Source organism: Dromiciops gliroides, chromosome 1 (genome assembly GCF_019393635.1).
Source record: "Dromiciops gliroides isolate mDroGli1 chromosome 1, mDroGli1.pri, whole genome shotgun sequence".
NCBI lineage: Eukaryota > Metazoa > Chordata > Mammalia > Microbiotheria > Microbiotheriidae > Dromiciops > Dromiciops gliroides.
Genome location: NC_057861.1, coordinates 588,682,937 through 588,698,638, shown reverse-complemented (window position 1 = coordinate 588,698,638; position 15,702 = coordinate 588,682,937). Strand labels below are relative to the sequence as shown.

At 38.4% G+C, this 15,702-nt stretch overlaps 1 protein-coding gene across 1 annotated transcript in view; it reads left to right on the top strand.

Annotated features, from left to right (window-relative positions):
• Window positions 1-15,702, top strand: part of ATF7IP2 (activating transcription factor 7 interacting protein 2) — a 108,106-nt gene that overhangs the window by 88,850 nt on the left and 3,554 nt on the right. The window contains exons 9-10 of the mRNA XM_043979560.1: window positions 8,112-8,187; window positions 11,733-11,818. Coding sequence (XP_043835495.1) covers window positions 8,112-8,187; window positions 11,733-11,818 — 162 coding nt within the window. The remainder of the gene's footprint in view (window positions 1-8,111; window positions 8,188-11,732; window positions 11,819-15,702) is intronic.

The window sequence follows — 15,702 nt, the reverse complement described above, 5'->3', positions numbered from 1 at the left end:
TTTTCTGTGAACAGAGAGGCATACCTGGTGGTAGAATTTCCGGGAAAGAAATGGCTTACCTTCCGGAGACACCCAGACACCGTTGATCTGTTTTGCCTTAAATTTCTTTTTCCACTTTTCTACTTCAGAATCATCATAGGTTAGGTTGGAAGGAATATCCTCAGAAGGTGAAAGGTTAAATACATGTTCAGGAGCTTCTAATGCAGCAAGCTTGGCTGCAGAATCGGCTCGTGCATTTCCCTTTGAAACAGGATCACTATTCCCTGTGTGGGCAGGGCAATGTACAACGGCTAGGGAAGAAGGCAGTTTCAGGGCATCTAAGAGGTCCTTGATAAGGTCCCCACTGGCAATAGCCTTGCCCGAGGATGTTAGGAAGCCTCATTGATGCCAAATCATACCAATAAAGTGGCATATGCCAAAGCCATATTTCGAGTCAGTAAAAATGGTGGCACTCTTATCTTTGGTTATATTACAGGCCTGTGTAAGAGCCACAAGTTCAGCAGCCTGTGCACTAAAATGGGAAGGCAGAGAAGCTGCCCAGAGGGTGTCATAATCAGAAACTACAGCAGCTCCAGTAAAACGGGTTCCTTCTCTCATAAATGAGGAACCATCTGTATAGAGGACAAGATCAGGATTTTCTAAAGGTGTATCAAAAAGATCATCACGGGGTTTTTCAGCCATATCAACTAAAGAAGCACAGTCATGCAACGGTTCCCCTGAGAATGGTAAGTTAGGGAGTAGTGTTGCTGGATTAAGAACTGTGCAGTGTTTTAAAGTGATATTCTCATTACCTAACAGGGTTATTTCATACTTAGCCAGCCTTTGATCTGAAAAGGCTTGTGTCCTGTGACATAAGAGAGCCTCCACTTCGTGAGGGCATTGCACCATTAGAGGGTTACCTAGGACCAAATCAGAGGCTTTTTTTATCAAAAGGGCTGTGGCCACCACTGCTCTAAGGCAAGGTGGCGCTCCAGCCACTACAGGGTCCAGCTGCGTTGAATAGTAGGCTATAGGGTGTTGGTTAGGCCCCAGTGATTGAGTCAGAACTCCAGAAGCCACCCCCCTTTGTTCATGCACAGAGAGTGAAAGGCTTACTATAATCTGGTAGTCCTAGGGCAGGTGCTGATAACAAGGCCCGTTTTAATTCTTTTATGGCTGAGAGATGCTGGGGATCCAACTGTAAAATGTCTGGAACAGAACTTTTTGTAAGAGCTATGAGAGGTTTAGTAATTTCACCAAAAGAGGGTCTCCATTGTCTACAGTACCCAGCTGCTCCCAGAATGGCTCTTAATTGCTTCTTAGTAGAGGGGGCAGAAAGTTATTGAATGGCCTGGACTCGCTTAGAAGAGACAGAGCGAGTTCCAGCAGCCAGAATAAATCCTAAATATTCCACCTGGGGCAAACACCATTGTACCTTTGACTTGGACACTTTGTGGCCTCTCTTGTGCAGTTCTAGTAGTAAGTGACGGCTATCTTCTTGACAAATTTCAGCTTTAGGGGAGGCTAAAAGTAAGTCATCAACAATTGTACTAGTGTGGAGCCTTTAAAGGTAATGGAGGCCAGATCCTGCTGTAAAATTTGGGAAAATAATGTGGGACTGTCTACAAATCCCTGTGGGAGTCTAGTCCAGGTCCACTGTCTATTTTTCCAGGTAAAGAAAATAAATATTGGAAGTCCTCATGTACTGGTATGGAGAAAAAAGCCGGGCAGAGGTCTACCACTGTGAAACATGTAGATTCATAGGGAATGGAAGAAATTATGGTAGAAGGGGAAGCCACTATAGCATGTCTAGGGATAACATAATTATTAATTGCTCTAAGATCTTGCACAAAACGATAAACAGGTTTACCATCTGGCCCAGGCTTGGGTTTTTTGACTGGCAAAATGGGAGTATTGCATGGAGAGTGATGACATAGAATAATAATACCCTGGCTTTTCAAAGCCTCAATTATAGGGGTGATCCCTTCTATTGCTTCCCTAGACAATGGATACTGTGGAATGGAGGGGGGTGGTCCCCCCTTAACTTTAAAGGTAACAGGCCTGGCAGACTTAAGGAGCCCCACCTCATTAGGGGATGAGGCCCATAAAGACTCAGGAATGTCAGAGGGAATTTTGGATACTTCCCCTACTGTTCCTTGAGCTTCTGTAAGTAAAATTGGTAATTAATGAACAGTATCCTCTGGCAATTGTAGGGAGATAGCCCCATCTGGAGCACAAGATATGGTTGCTCTAAGCTTGCAAAGGAGATCACGACCTAATAAATTTACAGGGGCATCAGGCATGAGTAAGAACAAATGTTCCACTGTTAAGGGCCCCATAGATACCATGCAAGGATTCAATTTTGCCACTCTCTGGCTCTTTCCTGAGACTCCTACTACATTCAAAAATCCTACAGGTCTACACCCAGCATCTGGTTTGCTTACTAAAACTGATTTAGAAGCTCCTGTGTCTAGCAAACAGTCATAATACGTGTCCCCTACTTTGAGGGTCACATGAGGTTCATTACTCTGGGGAGGTGAATGGACTGGCACAAGTGCATTCAAAAAATCCGGATCTGGGAATATGTTGCTTTCATTATCTATGTTCCATTCCTCCCCTTCCTCTTGTTAATCCTGTGCCCCCCTTTGAGGGAGTCCACGGTTACCCTGATTCTGGTTCTGTCCTTCTGTTCCTCCCTGATAGGGTCTACGGTTATTCTGATACTGTCTCTTTGTATCCCCCTGAAAAGATTTATATCCATTTTGATTTTGCCTGTAATAAGGCCTGTAATTACCCTGGTTGTTTCCTTTCTGATAAAAGTTTCCAAAATTATTTCAATTTCCCCCAAAGAATTCCTCAAGGCTCTCGGTCATTGTTCTCTTAAGGTCTTGTTTTCTAGTTCTACGTTCCCTCAAGAAGTGTCCTTGATTTTTGTAGTACTCGCAAAATTTAGGGGGTTGATAACGATTTTCAATTTTCCAGTTTCTCTGCCCTGTTGTTTCCTGTACTGGAGCTAAAATGTCCTGTCTGTTCATTTCTTCTCTCTCATTTCCTTCGTAAATATATGTTGCTATTTCTTTAAGTCTGTCAGGACTCAAACTATTCCACCCAGGACATTGCTTTTTAAAATATTTCCGAATTTCTGGTAAGGACTGGTTTACAAAATGAGAGCAGATAATATGGGCATCTCTACTGTCTAATGGGTCTAGTCTAGCATATTGCCTGGCATACTTACACAGCCTGTCATAGAATCTATTAGGTCTCTCATCAGGTCCCTGAACTGTATCTATAAATTTTTGCCAGTTATCAGTCTTTCTAATACAGGATTCCATTGCCTTCAGCAATGTTTCCCTTGCATCTTTCAACATGTCAAAATGCTTAGGGTTATTGGGGTCCCAGTCAGGGTCTTGAATAGGCCACCCAATATCAACCTTTCCCGTGGCTTCCAGGCTGTTTGCTGCAGCTACTATATCTGCTCTTTCTCCTGGAGACAATATTGTTTCAGCTTTCCTAACAGGGAATCCCGGGGAATCATCTTTATTCTAATATTATCTAGTGCATGCCAAATTCTCCATGCCACACCACAAAGCCCCACAAAACCAAAAAGAGTAATAAAAATATATTCAAATTGAAACTGGCCAACATCTCTGATTAGTGAAGGTAAAGCTAGAAAAGGGGTACTTAGGATGTTTAAAAGATCCATTTGAAATTTAAAACAGCCTATACTTGGTAGTTCTTTCCAATTTAAGGGGACAGGGGAGGGGAAATCTTACCCAATCAGAAGATCAGAAGATGAACGTTTGGTTTTCCTCTTCATGGTCAGCTAAACTGTGTAATTTAAGATTCTAAATGTGGATTCTAATCTGTTCCCCCAGTTTTGGGGGAAACTGACTAAAATCACTGATAAAACGAGTTTAGGTTTTTAAGGGTTTATTGGAAAATAGAAAGAAAAAGATTGAGAACAGAATTCCAACAGCCTGGCATTCCTATCTTTCCTCAAATTTCCTGTGAAGTCCTCTGCTGCCACCACCATCCAGTCAGGAACCCAAAAAGCCCCAGAGTTCTCCGCGTAGGCTCCCTCTCCTCCTTCCTGTCTCCTCCCAGAAAATAGGAGGCTCCTCAAGTTGATTGGCTGGTAGCCTTGATAGACAGCACCCATGAGCAAACGTCATTTCCTGACACCAAGGAAAAGCCACAATGCCTCTGAGGCATTTTCCTCATGGTGGAGCTTTCCCACAGCAAGTCTCCAGTAGGTGGCATCATTCCAATCATTACAGCCTCTAACACATTGTTAGGGATAAAATTCTAGCTATACTGTCTAAAATATCTAATGAGTGGTCACCAATAAATTATAAGCTTTAGAAAGAGTTAGACTTTTAAGCATTTATTAAAGAGAATAAGAATTTGGTAAAGAGAGAGAGAAAGGCCTAGATTCATCTATCTATTAAAGGCAGAGCGCATTTCTAGCCCCCTTCTCCACGAGTCCTCAGGAAAGAGAGGGAGTCAGAGCGCCAACCTCCCCCTTCTTCCTCCCACAAGCCAATGTCACTTCATGACGCCTAAGAAAAACTGCATGGTCCTGCCCTCAGAGGCCCTCTCCTCATGTTAGAGCTTTCCTACACTAAGTCTCCAGCAGGTGGCATCATTCCTATCGTTACAATATATTAGCTGTTTGGCAATGGATAAGTCACCCTCTCAAGGGCCTCCTGGCAACTCTGTAAGACTCACAGTTTTATGATTTGCATCAGTGGTGATAGTTAAAAAACATCTTTGGTAGGGGGGCAGCTAGGTGGCGCCCTGGATTCAGGAGTACCTGAGTTCAAATCCGGCCTCAGATACTTGACACTTACTAGCTGTGTGACCCTGGGCAAGTCACTTAACCCCCATTGCCCCACAAAAAAAAAAAATCTTTGGTAAAGGTGCTATAAACTAGTTAAAAATTTGTGGTGGGACCAAAGTTGGTTTATGAACTGGTGGTAATTAGGGAGCACTAGTCTGTGTAAATATACACATACAGCTCTAATTTGAATAAGTCCTAGAAAACATAATTTATGAAATGCTGAAAAGTAGAGGGGGCTTCAGATTGTGTAGATGGCACAACTGTTTCATTTGTTTGTTGCCTTTGGAAGACCATTTTCTACATCCTCCCAAATGTAGATAAAGTTAGGCACTTAACAGAGGTAAAACCTAGTAAATGCCATAGCTGTAGCTGTTGACAAATCACACCTTTGCAAAGTGGAATGGGGCCAGCTAGCACATAAAAATAGAGTGTAGTCCTTCTCAGTTGAGTTGGTCAAATGATTTGTTCTCCCAAGGACAGCTACAAGAGTATCTTTAAAGTTCTTTTCATTTCAGTGGCCTTTGTTTCTTTGATCATAGATTTAGAGCTAAGAACTGCCCCCCCTCCCTTTTTTTTAACATTTGAAGAAACTGAGGCACAGAAAATTTCAGTGATTTGCATAATCACATAGCTAGTTAGTGTTTGAGGCAGGGTTTGAACACAGGTCTTTCTGACTTTTAAGTCTAGTAAACTTTTTGTTGTTGTCGTTCAGTTGTTTTTTAGTTGTCTCTTTGTGACCCCGTTTGGGATTTTCTTGACAAAGATACTGAAGTTTGCCATTTCCTTTTCCAGATCATTTTACAGATGAAGAACTGAACCAAACAGGGTTAGGTGACTTGCCCAGAATCAGCTAGTAAGTGTCTGAGCCCACATTTGAACTCAGAGAGATAAGTCTTCTGACTTCAGGCCTGGCACTCTATTATGCCACCTAGATTCCCCTTGTAAAATACTACAATGTATAAATGTTTATATTTATGTATACATTTTCTAGTAAGCAATATCAAGTCAGGTAGTATGGAATCATGGATAGAGAGCTAACCTTGAAGCAGGATTCAAGTCCTGCTTGTCACACGTACTTGATATGTTACTCTTGGCAAGTCATTTAATCTCTTCATGTTCTAGGAAAATCTTTAAGATTCTAAGTTGAAAAAGTATCAATCTGAATTTGTAGAAAGAATTTTCTCACTTAGAGTTTCTATTAATGAAAACATCAGTCCATATCCCATCTGTTTCTCTGACTTCAAGTTATAAGTATGGTTCTTAAGAATTACAAAAATGCTAAATAACAAATATATCCTTATAAACATTATGTGAAGGGCCATAGTCACAAATTAAACATGTAACAAATCATAATCACAATTTAATTGGTACCGTCACTAAGAGAATAAACTAGATGACCTCTGAGGGCCCTTTAAAACCCTTAGATCTTATGATTCTGTTTATAGTAGTTCCGTTCTTAAGTTGTCTAAAACAGAGTTGTCAGATATGCAGCCCTGAGCCCCCAGGTGCAACCCCAATCAGATTAAAATGTAATTGGGAAATATTTAACAAAATAAAAACAAAATAAAGCATAGATAATGTTAATATATAGTTTTCCAAATCAGTACAGTTTAGTGGCACCTGTTTCTATGTCAGTTTGACACTACTAGTCTTAAGTGGTCAAGATTGAAGACAGAGAATGCAAGTCCCAGATACTGATTGTCTTGAATAGTAGTCAGTCATACTTGATCATTACGATTTCACCGTATTCAGTTTCTTCAAAATAAATTTTATTGATGCCTTTATTCTTAATTACACCAAAATTTCTCTCAGTAGTCCTTTTCCCACTGTATCACAGTCATCTAATATAACAAAGAAATTTTTTTAGAAAAAAGAAGGGAAAAATTGATCAATAACATGTAAAAAGTATAATGTAACATACCTATAAACTTCCCAGATCTACCATGGAGTGAGGTGGTAATATCTTATCAGATCTCTTCTTTGGGGTCATGCTTGTTTTTTGTAACATTCCCTTTTGATTGTTTTGTAGTAGTTCTTTCAATTTACATTGTTGTAGTCATTGTGTATATTATTTTGTTGGCTCTGCCTTTTCAGTTTATTTAAATCTATGATTTTCAATTATCTGTTAATCATGTTCATCATTTCTTAATAATTCAGTAGTATTCCATTATATTCACATGCAACATTTTGTTTAGCCATTCCCCAGTTGATGGGCATCTACTTAGTTTTCAATTAGTCATTCCCCAATAGATCAGTATTTACTTTGTTTTGAGTTCTTTGCTACCACAAAAAGTGCTAAATATTTTGGCATATATGAGGATTTTCTTCTTGACGATGACCTTGAAGAGGTCTATGCCTCATAGTTGAATCTCTGAGTCAAAGGGTGGTGGACTTTTCTAGTTATTTTATTTGCATAATTCTAGGTTGTTTTTAAAAATGGTTTTACTGATTTACAGCTCCACCAAAAATACATTGATGTACCTAACTTCCCATAACTCCTCTTGCATTGACTGTTTCCTTATTTTGTCATCTTTGTCAATTTGCTGATTGTGAGATAAAACCTTAGGGTTATTTTGATTTTCATTTATCTGATCAGTGTTTTGGAACATTCCTTCATATGGTCAGTTCATAGTTTACAGTTCTTTCAAGAACTATTTGCTTATATTTTTTGACCACTTATTTATTGGAGAATGTCTTTTGGGGGGGTGTATGTGTGTTTTATATGTACATAAACATATATGCACACAAACACATACATACATGTGTTTGAATCCTTGTCTGCAAAATTTGATGCAAAGATTTTATTTTCCCCACTCAACCACTTCTCTTCCTGTCGTTGATGTGGGCAGGGAGGAGACAGGGGAATTTATTTTAATACCCTCACCCTGTGCAGCAAAAGAAAGCCTTGCTTCTACATAGAGAATGTGCATCTTATTTGGAGAGTACCTTTTTGACAACATGTAGGGTCCAATAAGCTTCATTCCCCTGCCTTTCCTATAATGAGCTCAGAACCTACATAATGTGTAATCCATAAAAGCTTGGGGGAGTTGGCCACCTCTTTCAGGTCTCTCTTCTGCTGAATGACAATAAATTCTTTTCTTGAAACTTTCTTAGCCTATAATTCATTTTCGACCAACAAGAGCAGTGGTCAGCAGAGCTGGGCCTAATTCAGTACCTGGTAAGCAGATAGTAGGGATGAGGACTAAGTGGTATGATAGAAATTTTGTTAGACAGTTGTTTATTTCCTGATATGCAGCAGACAAAGCTTTATTGTATAATTAATCCTTTTCAGGCTTCATGGGAAAGAATAAAACTTGACAATATGGTGATTGACCTGACAGAAGAAGACAACTTAAATTGTAAAATAGGTAAGGAATTAATTTTATTTATTTTACACACACATACATATATATGAATAAGAGGGTTGACTCTTTAAGATGCCTTTAACATGGCAATTTAGCTGTCTTACATAGCTGTTATATTTATAAGAAGCTAATAAATATTGACATAGATACTTCCTCTGTTGAATAAACTGGTATTGTCAAAGGACTATACAGGGGAAAAAAATTTAATTCAATTCTTTAAATTATTTATTTTGTACCTTTTTGGAGACACTACACTGTTTTAGGTGCTAAGGATACAAAGATGAGTCATGATAGTCCTTTCCCTCAAAGATGCTCAAGTGAGGGGGCAGCTAGGTGGCACAGTGGATAAAGCACCAGCCCTGGATTCAGGAAGACCTGAGTTCAAATTCGGCCTCAGACACTTGACACACTGACCCTGGGCAAGTCACTTAACCCCAGTTGCCTCACCAAAAAAAAAAAAAGATGCTCAAGTGAAGTAGAGGGAATAAGATACATTCACAAGTAACTATAGCACAAAACAGTATAGAAGTACCTAAGTACGGTACAACCAAGTGCTATTCCAAAATCAAGGGTATGGATTCCACTGTGTGTGGCTATTAAGGCCAAATTCAACATTGTGTTTATCATGACACCTGAGATAATTATGGGGTTGCCATAAAAGAATAGAGAAGTAAAGGAAATGAACGTTGCCAAGCCTCATGGCTCTACAGATAGCCAGTGCAATGTGTGGAGGAGAAACTGAGTTAGACTTAATCAGATTCATGGGATTGAGATGTCCATGGCATCAGGCATATAGGAAGGGGAATCAAAACCAGGTATAGAATGACATGGCATAGCCTGGCCATCCTGTGCTATGTGTGTGTGTTTGGGGCCGGGGGGGGGGGGGCGGGGGCGGGGGGTCAGGTTGGAAATTACACCAAGAGAATCCAACCTCAGCTCTTGCCAATGGCCATTCTCTTGGCCTTTCCCAAGGCAGTGTTGTATCTGGACTTCGTTTGTGTCACCCGTCCTGTGACAATTCAGTACCCGCTCTTGTATGTATTCCTCTCATGAATGGTTGGCATCTTGGCTGCTCTGATCTGATAACTCAAAATAAAGGCAATTAATATCTCAAATGGTTAAATTCCCATAATCTAAGGCTCATATGGATTTAACAACTGAGGATGATGATGACAGCAAAAAATGTGAATTTGCTTTATGACTCAGGATATAATATGTAATATACAATAATTCCAAATAATAACTACAACTATATAATTTCAATCACATGTAGTAGATGATAAATTTAAATGACTGACATTATTCATTATTACATAATTTCTATTGATGCATTAAGTAAAATCACATCACCTTGAGAATCAATGTGAGCTGCCCATGAATCCCTTATATATATATATATTTTAAGCTTAGTAAAAATAGTAATACTTCTAGAATTAATTTACACTTGCCATGACAATCAATTTACCAAGGCAATACTTTATAAAATTTGATCAAATAATCAATTGGAATAACAAACAATTTGGAATATGGGAGAATAATACTTCCAGAATTAATATTGTATTATGAAATCTTGGTTCAAAAATAGAGATAGATGAATAGAACAAAATACACATGGAAGAATAAAACACAATGAAATTCAGTAGCCTAGTAATTTTAAGAAACAATGTAAAACATACTGTGAAAACTAGAGAATTCTACATGAATATGAACTTAATATTAATGACAGTATTACAAAGTATGAATTTGATTATATGAATATGAAAAGCTTTTGCAAATGTTCCTTCTTTTTTTAAACTAAGTATACAATTACCTTTATGTAACATTTAAACTGACAATATTTCTCTGAGTGAATCTAGAACATTTTTTATTTCGATATTTAAAATCCCCAAATCTCATATTAATATCTTCTTGTCTAATTCTGCATTTCTGCAAAATATGCCCCCATCTATGACAGTAGAAACAGGTTTTTGAAATATGATGATTATTGTCTTGTACATCTTTATTCGGGCTAAGTTCTCTTGTTTTTCTTTAACCCCTTTTTTCTCTCTTGGTCCTTTCATAATACAAATGCTTTATAAGGCTATTAACTAAAGGCAAAAGCAGATTAATGAAATGATTATGAATGAAATGAGCATTTCTGGAATTTAAAGGGTTTTCTTCTAAGGTTGGTGTATAGGAAATAGTGGAAGATTTAGAACAGACAGTTTCAGAATTACAGCTTGCCTGGGCTGGGGGTTGTGGGGCAGTGGCTGGAGCTGCTGGCTAGAGCCTGGGGGCGGTGGCTGGTTGCTTTGATAACTGAGCAGAAGCTGGAAATGCAGGTAGAAGAGCCAGTGCATGCTCAGGCTCAGGACTGGATTAGATCTCGTGACTGCCCTGGTGGGAGAATCAAGAGGCATGGCAATGGGAGGAGCGGGAGGTGGCGCCAGGGGAGGGGGAGGGACCATTGCCCCCCCCCCCGCCCCAGGCATTCAGTTTAGCCAAATGGCTGGGGACCCCAGGGGTATTTGGCGTTCTAGCCAGAGAAACAGGCTCGGGCTCCCCCTTCTCCTGCTGCCAGGGGGGCAAAGACTTCTGGAGGAGGCTGGGTCATTGTCTCCAGGCATGCAAAAGAAAAGCATGAGTAGGGATTGGAGAAATGTGGAGAGAAATGGTTATTGTTAGAATTTGAAAAAGGTATAGGTTTCTCTGAAAAGGGATGGGTGGGAAAGGGGGGGATAGAAGTTGGTATAGAGGAAACAGAGGAAGAATTTGGCGTCTCCCGTGTAAGCTCCTTGCTCGCTCTACTCCAGAGTTCCAAATAAATTAAATATTTGGGGGATAAGTGCAGAATATTATTTTGTATCTGGTCTTCTGGCCTTTAATCTACCTTGTTTGTATATTGTTGCCAGATTAATTTTATTAAAAGTCCCCCTTCATCATTTAATACCTCTGCATAAGAAATTACAGTTGCTTGATTATTGTAGTATATTCAAACTCCTTCCATTCATGGATTTTGATAACTGGCTCCAGCTTATCCATTCAGCCATTTTACTCCCCAACAAGACCCTATGTGGTAATGCCAATCTTCTTACCAAAGAAGGTGCCCATACACCTCACAGTTCTCTGCCATATAACTATTCACACATCCTACTCTACAAAGCTTTGCTTCTGAGAAAATCAGGGCTGTAAAATAATTTTATTCCATTTTTCATTTTGGGCTTCCAGCTCCTTTTTTCCCATATGTTATTGGAAGTTTTTGAGGTCCCAGATTTTGATGTCATCATCCGTAATGAATCTAGCACAGTCCTGGGTAGTTAACAAAAACTCACTGAAAATACTAGGACTACTTTAATGGGAAAAATTTAAACATGCTAAAGGAAAATTCTTCCAAAGGAAACGTATCTTGAACAATGTTTACTTTTTTTCTGCTTTATTTATTCTTGAATTTTCACATACAACTTAGCTTCCTTGAAAGATTTATTACAATAGAAGCCTTGCCTTCATAGAGACTGTTATGTTGGTAATTACTACAAATCTGATTATATCACTGAAACTATGATTTTCAGCAACTTCAGTGGAAGTTCTGGAATTGCCTGTGGCAATAAGTGAAAACTTGAAGGAGAAGAACCTAGTGGAACAAGATTCAACACAGGTACCTGTTAAAGATTATCTGATCATTACAGAAACTTGATATATATCTTTTTTCATGCTTCACTATTAAAGAAACAAGAATAATTTTAAAATATAAAATCTAATTCAGAAGGTGCAAGATCTTGATATATAGACTAAGTATGAATGGTTACCACAAAGAAAATTAAGAAAGAATAGCTAAACACTGGGAACATCTTGTAAAATTTAAGAACTGTCACAGGAACCATTTTTTGGTTCATCTGTCATTTATTAGTATACTAAACACTGTGCAAGTCACTGAGCAAGATACAGAGTTTAGATAAGACACAGACCCTGCCCTAATAGAGTTTTAAAAATCTAAAAGGATAAAACATAAATAATTACAGTATCATATTATAATGCCAGAGATTTACAAAACATTGAGAGAAAGGAAAACTCATATTTAGGAATCAGGAAAGGCTTTTAGAGAAAGTAACATTTGAGTTGGTTTTAAAGGATGATAGAGATGCAACAGGAATGAAGGGGATGAGAGGACATTCTAGGCATCAAGCTTGAAAATGAGCAAAAGTAGAGTCAAAAGCAAAGGCAAGAATTTGGAATCAGGAATTTGGTTGGAATATGGAGTGTGTAGAAAAGAATAAAATAAAACAGGAAGATAGATGGGTATCAGATGTGGAAGGTTTGTGATACCAGTTAAAGAATTTTGAATATTATCTCTGTAAGGAATAAGAAGCCACAAATCTTAAATCTTTGAGTAAAGAAGGATATTTTAGCTCTATATGTAAGGAAGATTCTTCTGTCATGGAACATAGGGGGCAGAAAATAGATTACTTATTAAAAGGCCACTGTGGTAGTCTAGAACATTGCTTAGGACCTTTACTGGAATGCTGCGAATGAGGAAGATAGAATAGACATGAGAAAAATTGCAGTGGTAGATAAGCATAATTTGGTAGCTGCTTGGATATGAGGGCTGAGAAGAAAGTACAAAGTCAAAGGGACTCCCGTTGTTTCTAATTGAGTAGAGAATTAATTTCCAGAATGGTTGGATCAGTTCACAATTCCACCAAAAATGCATTACTGTCCCAATTTTCTTGCACCCCATCCAACAATTGTCGTTTTCACTTTTCTGTCATATTAGTCACTCTGATAGGTGTTAGGTGGCACCTCAGGATTGTTTTAATTTGCATTTCTCTAGTTAGTAGTGATTAGAGCATTTTTATATGATTATAGATAGCTTTGATTTTTTCATCTATAAACTGCTTGTTTATATCCTTTGACCATTCATTAATTGGGGAATGACTTGTTTTCTTATAAATTTGACTCAGTTCTCTAGAGAAACTGGTAAAAAAAAAATTCACAGTTTTCTGCTTTCCTTCTAATTGGTGAATTAGCTGCATTGATTTTGTGTAAAAACTTTTTAATGTAATGTAATCAAAATTATCCATTTTATATCCTGTAATGCTCTCTATCTTTTCTTTGGTCAAATATTCTTCAATTATCCATAGATCTGGCAGGTAAATTATTTCATGCTTTACTAATATTCCATGATTTTTACTAATAATATTTTACTAATATTCCATGATTTACTAATAGTATCACCCCCCCCAGGTGGTAAGGGGGTCACATGATGATCACAAGGAGATTACAGGGGGCCCTTTGCTGGCAGTAGGCACAGGACTCTGTTGCATTGTCCATATGCAGATCTAGATTGCCGTCCCAGGACAAGGAGCACTAGAACATCAGAACTTGTTTCCTCAGGTAAGCTTTGACCCTAGTCACAGTTCCACGGCAGAAAAGAGTGCTTGTGGTCTCTCATAGACCAGGAGAGTAGTAAATAGACCTCCTCTATCATACCACCTTGGAAGAATCAAAAAGTTACAAGTCCTCAGAATTATCTCTGAAAACAGCTGCACTAAAAACCTGAAGTTGGGATAATGACCCATCTGCCTCAGGAACAGAGCCCTACTTTAGCATAGAGTTAAAAGTAAAGAAATAGTCAGGGAAAATGAGCAAACAAAAAATAATCCTAACTATATAAAGTTGCTATGATGACAGGGAAAATCAAAACAAATTCAGAATACAACAAAATCAAAACTGCTACACCCAAAGCTTCAAAGTAAAATGCAAATTGATCTCAAGCCATGGAAGAACTCCAAATGGATTTTAAAAATCAGATAAGAGTGGGAGAGAAAAAAATGGGAAAAGAAATGAGAGTGATGCAAGAAAATCATGAAAAAAGAGATAACAGCTTAGTAAAGGAGGCACCAAAAAATACTGAAGATAATGTAAAGCTGCACAAAAAATAAAGCAATGAAGAGAACACCTTAAAAAGCAGACTTGGCCAAATGGAAAAAGATATACAAAAATTCACTGAAGACAATAATTCCTAAAATTAGAATTGGGCAATTGGTAAGCTAATGACTCCATGAGACATCAAGAAGCAATCAAACAGGAGGCAGCTATGTGGCACAGTGGATAAAGCACTGGCCTTGGATTCAGGAGGACCTGAGATCAAATCCAGCCTCAGACACTTGACACGTTATTATCTGTGTGACCCTGGGCAAGTCACTTAACCCTCATTGCCCCACAAAAAACAAAAACAAACAAACAAAAAAAAGAAGCAATAAAACAATCAAAAGAATGAAAAAGTAGAAGAAAATGTGAAATACCTCATTGGAAAAACAACTGACCTGAAAAATAGATCCACAAGAGGTAATTTAAGAATTATTGGACTACTTGAAAGCCATGATTAAAAAAAGCCTGGGGAAAAAAAAAAGCCTGGACATGATCTTTGAAGAAATTATTGGGGGCAGCTAGGTGGCACAGTGGATAGAGCACCAGCCTGGATTCAGGAGGACCTGAGTTCAAATCCAACCTCAGACACAACACTTACTAGCTTTGTGACCCAGGGCAAGTCACATAACCCCAATTGCCTCACCAAAAAAAAAGAGAGAGAGAGAAATTATCAAGGAAAACTGCCCTGATATTTTAGAATCAGAGTAAAATAAAATGAAACAAAAACTCCCAGGAATATTATAACTCAATTCCACAGTTCCCAGGTCAAGGAGAAAATAATATAAGCAGCCAAAAAGAAGCAATTCAAATATTTTGAAGCCACAGTCCAGATAACACAAATATGGCAGTTTCTGCGTTGAAGGACTGGAGGGCAAAAGAGCTAGGGATTACAACCAAAAATTACCTACCCGGCAAAATTAAGTATAATCTTGGGGTGGGGGGAGAATGGGCATTCAATGAAAAAGAGGACTTTCAAATCATTCCTGATGAAAAGACCAGAGCTGAATAGAAAATTTAACTTTCAAATACAAGAGAAGTACATAAAGGTAAACAGAAAAGAGGAAATATAAGGGATTCAACAAGGTTAACGCATTTCTGTTCCTCCATGGGAAGATGCTACTTGTAACTCCTAAGAATTTTCTCAGTATTAGGGCAGTTAGTAGGAGTGTGTGTAAACAGAGATCGTTGAATATGATGGTGGAATAACATCTAAAAAATAAAAGGAGAAAGAGGAATGCACTGAGAGAAGGGGAGGTTAGAATGGGATAAATTTTTATCTCACATAAAAGAGACAAAAAAGACCTGTTACAGTAAAGGAAAGTGGAGGGGAGGAGATTGAGCATTGTTTGAACTTTACTTTCATCAGATTCAGCTCAGAGAGGGTGTAACATGCACACTCAGTTGAATATAGAAATCTGTCTTACCCTATAGAAAAGTAGGTAGGAAAGGGGAGGAGAGGCTGATAGAAGGGAGGTCAAATTTTTGGGAAGGCAGTAGTAAAAAACAAAACATTTTTGAGAATAGACAAGGATAAAAGGAGAGAAAGTAGAATAAACAGGGGAGGGAAATATAGTTAGTAATCAGAACTATGAAAAAATTTTACAGCATTTC